Below are 13,001 nucleotides of genomic sequence, written 5' to 3' on the forward strand. Positions count from 1 at the left end.
CAGACTGATTAGCATGGGAAACAAGAGAATCATTAGCCAATAGAGGATAAAATACTAATTAATGAGAGAACTATTGAACTTGTACACAATGGACACTAATTCCTTTCTTTGCTAAGATATATAAATACTAATAAGTTTTGATATTTGGTGTGCTTGATTTGTTGAATACCACTGAGCACCCAGACTTGCACAACTCTGAAATAAGTAGTCAGTGTCTCTCTTGAGTATGTAATTATTGCCTTGTTGCACACTGGGTAATGAAGCTGATTTTTGCAGACAACACTCTGAAGAGATCAAGGCCTCCCAATTCAGCTGTGCTCAGTAGCTGCTATGAGCTGACAAATTTGGTGGAGCTGTAGCTGTGCTGCACCTATAGCAAGATGAACATGTGTCCCAAGCACAGCTGAAATAGGGCAAGCCTTGTGCCCTTCCAGGAATTTGTTCTCAGATCTACCACAAACAGATATAAAATATACAACAGAGGGAGGGTACTGAATGGAGGGCTAGCATGCTTCTGTTGGGGTGGCGAGGCTGTGTTTCTTTAGCATCACTGTTCAATCAACTTTTTATTTCTCAAGTCCAGTTATTTGTGACTTCCTTTGGCTGATCAGAGGGGAGCAGGCAGAGGGGTGCATACCGCCCACACTCCGGATCTCCGAGATGCCGCTCGCCAAGGCTTTTGTCCCAAGCTCTGGTTAGGGCCTCGATGACCCGGTCTGATCACGCCGGGTCCCTCTGGTCCTAGCCCCCCTCGCGGGGAGGCGTTCCGTGGCTTTCGGCGGAGCCAAGCGCCGCACTGCAGCCCGCGAGGGATCCCCCTCGCTTCGTCCGAGCGTACCCGTTTCCTGGCCAGTGCCCGGGGACGCCTCCAACCCCGCCACGGCGGAGTTCCCTGACTCGCAACACAGTACTAGACAGTCCGGCCGGGCCCCACCGTGGGGCGGTGCGGCAGGCGCACATGTCCCGGGCCCGCCCGCTCGGCAGGCACCGCCCCCGCCTCCGCCCCCTGCCCGGCCGGACACCGAGCGGCGCGGCGGGGCCTCCCCGGCTGCTGCCACGGCGCTCGGCTCCCGCCGCCCAGCGCGGGGCAGCGCTGCCGCCAGAAAGCGGCCCGGCCGCCGCGCACCCTCCTGCCGCTGGGCATGAGCTCCGGCTCCCCCGGCGGCCGCAGCGGTGCCAGTGGCGGCGGCGGGCGGCGAAGGAGGCGGCGGCGGCGGCGGAGGAGGAGAGGGGGGGCCCTGGGAGCGGCGACCTTCGCAGGGGGCTGCCGCGGCGGGAGATGCGCTTGCTCCCAGCGGCGCCAGGAGCAGCATGTTCCCCGGTGCCGACAGCGCTAGCAGCACGGCCGGGCAGCCCGAGGCGGTGGGGGCCGCCGCCCCCGGCCCGCTGGGCTCGCACGGCCCCGGTGGCGAGGCGCGCCGCCGCAGCGCCCCGGCGGCCGCCGCTGTGGTCGGCGGCGGCGAGGAGGAGGCGGCGGAAGACGAGGAGGACGAGGATCCCGGATCATCCCGCTTCGTGCTGGCGGCGGGACTGGGGCTTCTGGCTGTGTCCGTCGTCCACCTGGGGCAGGAGCGGGCCGAGGCGGGGGGCGGCGGGCCGCCGTGCCTGGCGCTGCTGCTGCTCCGCCTCGCCCTCTACGTGGGCTGCGCCGCCGCTGCCGCCGCGCTGGGCACCCTGATCGTCCTGATGTGCCGCGGCCGCCGCCGCCTGCCGCCGCCGGACTTCGCCGCCGTGGCTCCGGTCCGGCCGGTCGCGGGGGTGAGTAGCGGGAGGGGAGCGGGCGGAGCGGGCGGTGGCCGCGGCTCGCCCTCCCTGCCCGGCGGCGGGCGGGGGTGGCGCGGCCCTCGCTCCGCCGTGGAACGGCGCGCCACCCGAACCCCGTGTCCTGCTGTCCTACCGCGGGCGCAGGAGCCTGCCCGCGCTCTGCCGCCCGACGGGGCTCTAAATGGCAAAAGTTGTGTTGGACGGTAGCAGGCGCACCGGAAAAATCAACACTTTGCTCCGGGAGAGAGCTCCGGATTGCGGGAATGCTCGCAAGGTGGTTCACTGTGTTCGCTCCACAGTGGCTGTGTCTCAAATCCTTTTCTGCTCCTCCCATTGAAATGTCACTGGTAAAAGAGAGACTTGGTCGAAGAGGCAGCTTAGTGTTCCTTTAATGCGTTCTCTGAAGTCGGACAGCTTCAGATAGTGTTATCATAGTGCTATTTTGTACTCAAGCCGTTGCAGAGCTCTATGCAAAAGGGAAACAATTTCATTTTCTGCACATATTCCAAAATGTACTAGTGCACAAGCTCTTTGTAGCTCACAGCTTAGTCTTTTTCGGGTTCTTCTGAATGGGACTGATAGCACGAGGTATTTGGAAACTTTCCTCCCATCCACAACCCTGTTCCCCATCATCCAGTGCTTGGGAGCTAATCCTAGATGAGCCTGCAAAAATACTGCTGAAAATTTAGAATCTGCCCACACTCCTGCTTTGCAGTGGGTCACAGGGATGTGGTGTTGAATGTTACAGCTGGCAGCTCCAGCCTGGAGCCCTTGGCCCCTCACGGTGTCTTGTAGGTGTGTTAGCACTTGAGCTGCCGCAGCAATAAATAGACTGTACTGTGTAAATGCTATTTCCCTTCAGTAATGTTAGGATACCTGAGAGCGCTCTGAAAAGGAAAAGGGAGGGAATTTGTGTCACCTGGGTGTGCATCCTGGCTGTTCTGGTAACCCAGTTTGTTACATTTGGTACGCGTACCCTTCTCGGCAGTAAGTAAGTAGCGCTGTCACGTGTGTCCGGGGCTGCAGCCCATGCAGCTGAGCTTGCAGAACACAGCGGGTGCTGGCAGGGCAAGAACCTGATACAAATCACTGGCTGAAACAGTTGTCTTTCTGTCTTTTCAGTCAAATTGCTAACAACCTGTAGTAGTGGTTTATTCCTTCATTCTTTGACCTAGGGAGAGAAGGAGCCTGTGTTTGGGAGCAATGTGCTTTTCCCGTCTGCATTTAATGGAAGCCGGCAGAGTATTGTTGCCCGTAGGGATCATTTGGCTGGGGGTTGTTGAATTCCGTGAATAGTACAACTTGCAAAGGTGCATTTAGGATATATGTGTGTCTCTGTCTGATAGTCATTTTGTCTTATTGGTAGATTTTTTTTAAACATCCTCTTTGCTTTGAACACCCAACATCATACTCCACTTTCTGAAGGAAGTGAAGAACAAATAATGCGTATGAGCGTTAAGTTGGGAAGTAAGAAGGTGTAACACACAAGTGGTAAGCAAAAGGTGGGTACAGCTAGGGATTGTTCAGCTGGATTTTGTCAGAGGAGTGCTAGGTAACAAATGTGTGTTAGGTGCATAAGCACCTTCGAGTAAAGGACTATATGCTTCTGTTTTTAGCCATATAGCTGTGTTACACCAAACAGAAAAAATATGTAAGTGGATCAATTGATTCTCAAAACAACAATTCCTGTTGCTTTGAGATTTACAAGAATTTTTCAGTTTCAGTGTCAATGCCATAGCTCCAGTGGCATTTATGTACTTCTATACTTATCTGAGCATCAGGTGAGTTAGCTTACTTTTACATAGTACCAAACATATCTATACATAAACTTAGCAATCGAAATCTCCCTGCTGACACAATGAGGAGCAACTTTCAGGTTTGTGAAACAGCCAATTTAATTTGGGAAGCCAACATTTGAAGAAAAAAAAAATTAATTTCTTTTCAAAGGTCTCCTCCTTTGTGAAAAATGTAAGCCTACTGAAAAACATAAGCCTACAGAACAGCAGTGAAAGTAGAACTGTCCAGAGACAAATAGCCACTTCTGCTACTGTACCATCTGCACTTTCTCTTTGTGATGTGTTACTGTGCATTTCTCTTGAAGATGTTTTGTTCATCTGTTGGATTTGTATATATAAATAGTGCACACCTGCTGTTGTGTTATCTAATTTATAGTGTTTGCATTTATTTTAGCTCTATGGGATGTGTTTGTTGTTTCAGAAGGGAATTGAAATTTGGTATTTAAAATTCACTGGTAAGGCAGCAGTACCTGCTAGAACCCTTTTCCCAGGATTGTTTTGTTACCCTCTCCCTGACTCCATTCAATTTTTTCTTTCCTCCCTCTTTGCACTGTTCCCAAAAGTTTACTTACATGAAAGGGATGTTGAAAAAAGGAGTGAGTCATTTTACCCTTTCTATTTAGAAGATGTAATGCCAGGCATCTTAATTGGGTTTCTCATACCTTCAATTTATAGTTTTATTGATTTCTTTCTGGTACCAAGTGGCTTCAGGACTGAAAAGCTACTTGAAGAGTTTTTCTGAACATGATTTTGTGTATGTGTAGCAGACTTTCTAATTGGAGCTTCAGCAAAATGTAGGTGAAGAAAATAAAATTGTCTGGATAGGCAGCCTATAGAAATGTAGGCCATTCACTAAAACTTCCTAATTTAGTTTGTCTTTTAATTTTACATCCTTTTGCATTTACACTGCTTTTTTGTCATTCAGTTGTTACTCTCATGCTTTTCATACAGCCTTATGATCCTTTTGTCTTTTCTGGGAGCCAGTAGTAGTATGACAGTAAAGCTGTAATTTTTTTCAGCCTTGTTTTTTTCTTTTCCTCAAGAAGAAAGAAGAACTACCTGTTGGCCTAATAATGGAAAAAATGTAAGGTAAAAACCTTATTATGACTGGCATCTCACTCTTCATGTGTTTTATGTACAAAATTTAGACAATTCACTTTTCATTCTTTGTGTGATTTTTCACATTGGGGTTAACAAATGAGGAAACAGTAAGTATTCAGGAATAAGTGTTTACTCTAGTTGTAGTCAGACTCAGCTCTTGGAAAGCTAGTGGGAGTACTCTTGACCAACTTCAAAGGGGAGTTCAATGGAGTCCCTCATGCTGAGCTGAATAAAGGGAGTTTTTTGTACATTCTCAATTCAGCAACCACTTAGCATGTGAGAGTTCAGTGCTGTTGATTTTCATGGACCTGTTCGTGCAAGTGAGGAATATGAGTGAGGAAGTGCAGTGTTGCAGGTTTGGATTTCAGAAGAGCAAGGTACATATATTTTTCTTTCCTTTTGCCTGAAGTTCCAACTAGAGAAGCAATCTTCTTGAACGTAAAGCTGTGCTTTGTCCATTTTTTGTGTAACTCCTTTGGGACTTGAAAGGTCAAGACTTCCTTCTGAAGTCAGGTATCTCAGAAAGAACACTTGAAATCTGCTGAGAATTGCAAAGCAAGCTGTGTGATTTATATCCCTATGATAAATTGTGCTTTCAATGTATTTTTTCTGTGGCTCTGTTCATAAAAACTATCTGGGCAGTTTCTTGGCTTCCACATAAAAATCTCTCTTTTGTTGGAAGAGAGGTGTACAGGCAACTCATAATAATGTCTTACTTAATACTTTTAAGTACTTGCAGGTACTGATAATATTGGTAAATAGTTTCTATTGATATTGAAATAATTGGAATTGAGTGAGTCCTTGAAATTGTACATTATATTATTGTCAGGTATTTTTCAGCACTTTGCAGGAGCTGTTTTAGGACAAGATGATTTGTGGTGGTGGAGAACAGCAAAATGCAAGACTGCAAAAAGACATGATGACTCAATTGTACTTTAGTGAGAGTGTCTGTTTTGTCTGTTTTAAAGGGGATTTTCACTTCTCAAGTACCAGTGGACTTGTTCATAGCAAAGATAGCCCTGGGTTAGAACATATGTAACCCTTTAAAATTGGAGTTTGCTTCCAAAACTCCTTTTACCTTGTGTGGTTGTAGAGGGAGATGGCTTTGACTCATGTGAAGAACCATGTTAACCAAGTTAGTGGGAAGGGGAAGGAAAACTTTTCCCACGTTCATGTGAGTTGTTTCTCTGCCAAAAAAACTGGCAGAGATGGGGTTTTCTTTTCAGCATAATGTTTTGACTCTGATTCAAAGCAAAAGCTCCAAGTAACAGAGAGCTTGGTTATCAACTTCTTTTAAATAATGCAAAAAACAATTATTAGTTTATTAGATTTAAGTACTGCATTTTAAATTCAGATTAAGTGAATGATACTCTGTATAAAAAAGGATCTACCTAGTCTTTCTGCAACACTAACAGAAGGATAGTGAATGTGCTTTTTTTCCCAGTGAAAAGGGTACATGGATTTTAATGTCCTGTCTTTAGTTTCCTACAATTAACAGTTGTCAATTACTTTAGTGTTTCTTTAAAACTCATCTCCTGACATATTTGGTCACTATTGTTTACTACAGTTTAATAGCTCTCAATTTTGAGTGAGTAAAGTAACACTCTCCCTTTCTGGCCCTAAAGCCAAATCACACTACATGTGATCATATTTTATGTTCCTAAAGCCTTGTTCCATCCTTGAACGTGTATTTTTGTGAATTTGCCATTAGTGCAGGGGGCATGGGTAAAGCTTTTTTTCATTGGATCAGGTTGTCTTTGAAGTATCTGGATCCTGGAACACAGCACTGCTTTTTATCCAAGCTGTAGGAGGATGTATAGTGAAATGGAAATGGTCCCAATCTTTCAAATGTGATGGCAGCTTAACTGAGGTTGAGTATTTGTCATAGTAGCCAAGCTGAGTGCTCTGCCCTTTGTGAAGAACATAAGGGAAGCAGAGAGAAAGGACACAGTTTTATTTTCCTTCTCTGTTGGACTTTTGCCATGAGATGAAGCATGTGAAGGTAAGCTTGGAGGAGCCCCAGCAGCTGTGGAAAGTGGAAGGGTTGCCATCTGTGGGCATAAATTTCAAGTGGGATGCAAAAGAATTCTTGAGGTAATAAATAGTTCGGAGGAACTGTGAGGGAGAGGAGAAGCTTCCTAACTCCTTCAAATTTTGATCTGTATGCCTTAGTAAGACTTTAAAAGCATTTATGGGTTTTTCTAAATCTAAAGGCAAGCATCTTCTATGGTCTGTCTCATTCTCTGACTGCATAGGGGATATTTAGAGCTCTGCTATTGCAGGATTTTTGTAAAAACAACAGCCTCTGGTTGTGGCACTTCTGTCACACTTTAGACTGTTTTGGGCTTGCAAGCAGATATTCTGATCTAGTGCCAGTCTTTTAATTGATGGGCTGTTTCTGGACTGAAAGGAGAAGATATGTTTAGTGCGTTTTTAACAGAACTCAGAGTCTCATGCATTTATTCTTAGTTCTGTCTCATTTATAGGCAGGTCAATAATGAGCCTTTGTTGATATGGTTGAGTTTACCACTAGGAAAGTAATGAAATCAAAATAATAAAAATATATTTTAGCAATTTCTACCAATTCCATGAATATTTTAAAATGTTAAGGGAACGTTGCATGAATTGCAAGTGTTCTGCTATAGTTCAGCAGGGGCCTGTGGTTTGGGCATTTCTGGTACAGTTTATTTTTAGGGATCTGTGGAACATCTGTTATAATTTGGGATTTATAAGCCTTTTCAGAATTGGAACTTTGTTAGGACTGCATATGTTGTTTACCTGCAGGTGTAACTTTGGAGTGATAACTTTATTACCGGAGACTGACCTCAGGAAATTAAATGTTTTTCAGACTCTGATACTCACTTCTTTGTCCCATAACTCCTTAGCAGTGAGCAGACTTAGTTTTCCACACATTTTTCATCATCATGTATGTTTAGAGATTTCTTTTATTCATCATGTATATTTAGAGATTTCTTGTCTTGTCATGCAAGAATTTTCTGATTCCTTTCATTGGATCTTTTTTGTCAGCTCTGCATTTTATTGTTCTTGACATTTAATTTTCTCAACTTTGAGTTGGATTGACATCTCATATTTTGCTGTGAATGGGCTGTTTTTACCTTTGTAGGGACTGCTTCTCACATGAACAGTGTTCTATGATTCAAAACATAACTAGGGAGCTAGCTCATTTCTCCTGATAACCAAGCTCTGCTGAGTCAATAAGGATGGATGGTGGGCTCCTAGAGATCTTACTGTCCAAGTCTCTTGCTGGGAGATCCTAAGGGTGGCTATAAAACCTGTGTAATAAGGTCAAGAGTGAAGACGTCCTGCATTCAAGGTATGCTTTGACATTGAAAATAGCGTAGGCATGTATCAGAAACATTCTGAAAATCACATAAAGTTCTCTTGTATTGCCAAGTCTTGGTTTCTTGCTCTCTGCAAAGCACAGCAGCAGAAGTTACCTAAGGAAAGAGCCAGTTACATAGAACACTGTGTCCTCTCCCAAGCTGTTACTTCAAGTGGCTAAAAAGATAAAGAAATCATGTAGTCATGAGGGGAACAGATTTGTGTTGTGTCTATGGGAGGTTTTTGTGATCAGTCATTCTATACCGTTTTCCCCTATTAAATATGCACAGTGAAACAGAACAAGTTAATGGTAATAAAATGAATGATGATGGTTCATGTGGCATGTTTTGTGGTGCTCTTGAAAACAGAACACCCTATAAAATGTGTGTATGGTAAAAAGTCATGTGCAGGGAGGGTATATCAATAGGCCTCTCAGGAGTTTCTCTCTGGTTGCTAAGCTGAGACTCTGCAACTCAAGCATGATTTTGTGCTGGCTTTTCTGGCTTGCCAGCAATTTAGTTTTCATACCATATGGCTCTTTTGGCCTTGAAGTATAGACCATAGGTTCTTGTCATTTCTTTTTACAGAGGAGGAGAGTGTGGAAATGTTCAGTAAATTGGGGCTATGCCTGTACCTTGAGAATTCATTTAAGGCTTTATTTTGACGGCAATATTAAAAATTCCAGCACAGGATAATGCTGTATTTCTTGCTGAGCAGTGATTTGAATGCTAGCTTACCTATTATTTCTTAGCTGTACTTATGGAATGAAAGTAGTACCCGAGAAATGTTTCATTTTCATATTCTTTTTCTTATCTGTCTGATATTCTATGAAATCTCAAGTGAAGAAAGTTCTATCCTGATTATAAAGTTTTTACACTGCTGCAGTTTTACCAGTTTTAAACAGCTAAGATTGAAGATCCCTATATGATAAACAGAGTTTACATATTCTAAGAGCTACTACATTAGTAGAAATAATGAGATGATATCATAAAATAATTACCAAGATAATGATGCTTAAGATAATAGGATTAACATGCTTTAAGTATGTTGACTTTTAAATTGGTAGTTATGGTATCTGTTAATGCTGACTGTGACACATATATATATGCCTTGTAATGTTAAATAGACCATAAGTAAAGATTAAAAAATATCAACTCTTGTGAACATAAATTTGTTTTTGCATCATTAGTTGAAATAATGTTGGGATAAGAACATCTATATGAAGTAACATATTACTTCATATAGATGTTCTTATCCCAACATTATAAGAACACATCTATCCATGTCTGTTAAATATGAATTTATGAAGAGTTCAGTGAAGTATTGTTTGGGCTGTGACTCTTTGTTATCAAGGTCCAGTCTGATGTTAATGTATGCTTTACAAAGATAAGAGGAAAGTTAATAGGGCAACAGTGGGAGGAAAAAGTAACTATGAGTAACTGGTTGGTTTCTGTATGCTGAATTAGATGCAGCCTTTCCCTTTTAGATCAGTGATTAAACTGTCTCATCCACAATGCCCATTTATATTGTGGCATCTGTTGTGATCTCTGCTCTAGTTTTGCTGCAATTGAGTTAATGTAATAGGAATAATTGTAAATTTTTCTCTGCTTCTGGCCTCAATTCCATGGCAGAGTAAGGCTGCATGTGGTGTGCCTATAGCAGGTGCCTGGCTTTCTGCTGCTGTGTTTTAAAAATTGCATTTGATACAAAGTGTTGCAAATGAATTTCTTGATAGTGGAAGGTACTCCTGTGTTCTCTGTGCTTTGCCATTTATTGAGTATTGTGCTGAAATAATTTCTTAATTCTTTTTCATTTAACATTTATTGTTGTCTTCAGAGCTAATTTAAAATTACTCATATAGTTTAAACCAATAACTGACATTTACTTAATTTTTGAATCTGTAGGAGACTGAACCTAGGACAGAATTTCAGGTTCAATGTCAGCCTTTTTGTTTCTTGACCGATTCAGACTGTTGTTTTCTTCATCATAAATAGTTTTCAAAAGTATCAAACAATGAGTGTTGTTCAGAAGTCTGCAGGAAATGCACACATCCTTTTTTTCAGCCTCTAAGCAAAGTCAAAACTGAAGAAAACTTGAAGAGTTCCAGGAAACAGGCCTCCCTGTTTGTTAGCAACTTCATTCTTAGTATGTACGTTCAAAATGTTCTCCACCCCTATCCCTTCAAGTCCTTTTGTTAAGTTTTATTTATGTTTTAGTCTGGTTTCTGTCATTACTTACCAATGAAATCTACAGACAGGAACCCAATTGTCTTGACACCAATTAAAAAAAGATAAATCATTGAGGGCTATGATAGCGCAAGTCAGGACTTAGAGGAACATGCCAGGTTTTAATCTGCATAAAAGAGCATCTAAACAAAAGCTTTGACTATGTTAAATCCACTTACAAATGTTTTTGGCTCAGTCAGGGTTATGCCAACTATTTCATGAAGCCTGGCACCATTTTTCTGTAGATGAATGACATGAAGAAAAATGTGAAAACATTCAAATCTAAGCTTTCTAGCTGAAACTGTTTTCTACATATGCCCTGCATCTGACTTGAGTCAGGGGTGGGAAGAAAGTCTTTCAGTGAAATATGTTGTATTTTTCATTCTCTCAGCTGTTAGAGCTGAGCTTGGACTGTGAATTTTCTGAAATCCTTCTGTTATCACAGATGTTGGTTATCAGCATTACCAGGTTGTTACGGTTGTTTTTAAGGTGTTTACTGCCATATGTCATCTAACTTGGGAGTGCCTGCTTATTTAATTAATTCATCACTTTTATTGTCACAGAAACAGTACTTTTTGAAAGCAAACCTAAACTAACAAGGCTTAAGTCTTGGTTCTGCTAAATGCAAGTTCATAAAATGGGAAGAAAAAATTAGTTCGATCACTTGTTTTAGACAAGGCACCTTTAGATCTGATATATTATTAATAATGAAATTAAACTAACAGCTCTCTGAAGGGTCATCAAGGATCATGAATAGTTCAGGTTGGAAGGAATATCTGGGGGACATCTAGTTCACTCTCTTGCTCAGAGTGAGGAAGATTGAGAGATGGAGACCCCACAGCCTGTCAGCACTCCTATTCTGATACTCGAGCAGCCTCGTGATTAAAATAGTTTTGTCTTGTGATGGAAATTTCCTGTGTTGCAATGTTTCCTAATGTCCCATGCATCTGCAAGAAGAGTCTGGCTCCCTTTACTCTGTATCCTGTCATTCAGTACTTGGAGACAGCAGTAAGGTCTCCCTGAAGTTGAGTTCTTAAACCTGAAGGAACCCAACTAGAATCATAAGTTAATAGTGGAACAAGCTACTTCTTGCAACTATAGATCCCCTGATCCCCTCTGAAGGTTGCTTTCCTTTTTTTTTTTTTTTTTAACTTGTGTTTAAACTAGTTTTGAAAGGAATAATTTGGTGAGCACTACATTTGAGCACTTACTGATGCTTTAGGCCATAAAAAATGCCTCCTGAAATGTATGTGATGCAACTGTTGATGCCTAAGTTAGCTTGAGGTCACTGATCTCCATGCAGGTAGGACTCAGTTCAGCAGAAGGATTGTAGGATACCTAAGCTGGCATGAGTGTTAAGGAAAATGGAGTGTGTTGAGCATGGATCTTGAGTCAGGATTGTTGGCTCGTGTTTAGGAGTTCCTTCTTCACAGAAAGACCTGAGTGAGTTTGTTTAATTGGGTTTTCCCTTCCCCTAAGGTACTTGGGGTATTTCACGTCTCTGTGAGTCTTCTCTTTTTAATTTTTTAAATAATGCAGCTTCCTGCTGCAGATAAAGCAGAAAAATCCTAAAATAATTGTGTGACTGGCATTAACACAGCTTTGAACAGTGTTGAGGAAGTGTGATTACATTAATAGCCAGAGATGATGTATTGGAGCCTTACAAATAGTGTTAGACCTTACAAAGAGAAAAAATACTTTTCCTTACTGTTTAGCTGGGTATGGCTGAAGCTTTTAGCAGTGGTCAGATCAAAAAGGGGCTTGGAAATCTATAGTGGTTCACTAAATACTCTGTTCTCACTCCTCATTTACTATAGTCTTAATAGTGAGGGGGGACTGCAGATGGAGGCAAATGTGCTGAAGTCTTGCTGCTCCTGCCATTGGTAGTGTTGTGGAGGAGGGAAGAAATCAGCACAAAGACCACAATCATGGTCTCAGAATTGTGACTGGAAGAACTCTAGGGAGTGTTGCTGCATTCATCCAAAAGGTGGAACAAATCAGCTGTGGGCAGGGGGGCACTCAAGGCATGGAAAGTACCTTTCCAAGTCACTTTGCTGTGTGATAGGTGTGAGTGAGCCTGAAAAGCTTCATTTTACTGTTAAAAGTAGTGCAGAGACTCCTTTATCTAGGTTCTATTAGATGAACTTTGTTAGACTCTCCATGCACGCATCTGAAGTAGACAAAAAACATTAAACCAAAATACAGATTATTAGCCTGCAAATTGGCTGAAATAACAGTATATTACCTTTAAGAACATTAAACTGTTTTTTCTTCACGTTTATGCTGCTTTCCTATTCTCTGTGTGGTGAATGTTGGAGGGATGGGGATGTTTCTGAAGTGCTTTCCCCTTAGGAAGTAGAGTGAGCTCCAAGCAAATTGACAGTGGGAACAGTTTCTATTTCTGTTTTGAATTATACTCCTTTCTATATAAATACATCATGAGTCACTGTTCTTTATCTATACCCTGAAAAATGTTTCTCCATCCGCCCACCTGTTTGGACACTGTGGGAGTGAATACTCCAATAAAGACAAATATTTGTGTAGGACAGCAGCTTAAAATGCAGAGGGCCAGAAGTATCTTTGAAGAAAGAAGCCCAAAAAAATGTGAACCAAATAGGAGATATAAAGGAGATATAAAGGTTTCTCTTTTGTTTTAAAAGTAGTTTACAAGGATAAATGAAGTCCATTGTCACAGCAGGCTATAAAAATGTTCTATTTGCTCTGAAAATACAGAATAAAAGAGTTCTAGTTGTTTTGTTACGTGCATGTCCTA

At 42.3% G+C, this 13,001-nt stretch overlaps 1 protein-coding gene across 1 annotated transcript in view; it reads left to right on the forward strand.

Annotated features, from left to right (window-relative positions):
* The first annotated feature begins 1,001 nt into the window (after positions 1-1,001).
* Positions 1,002-13,001, forward strand: part of SNX25 (sorting nexin 25) — an 82,938-nt gene continuing 70,938 nt past the window's right edge. Inside the window, exon 1 of the mRNA XM_054632769.2 lies at positions 1,002-1,758. Coding sequence (XP_054488744.2) covers positions 1,312-1,758 — 447 coding nt within the window. The 5' untranslated portion in view covers positions 1,002-1,311. The remainder of the gene's footprint in view (positions 1,759-13,001) is intronic.

Source organism: Agelaius phoeniceus, chromosome 4 (genome assembly GCF_051311805.1).
Source record: "Agelaius phoeniceus isolate bAgePho1 chromosome 4, bAgePho1.hap1, whole genome shotgun sequence".
NCBI lineage: Eukaryota > Metazoa > Chordata > Aves > Passeriformes > Icteridae > Agelaius > Agelaius phoeniceus.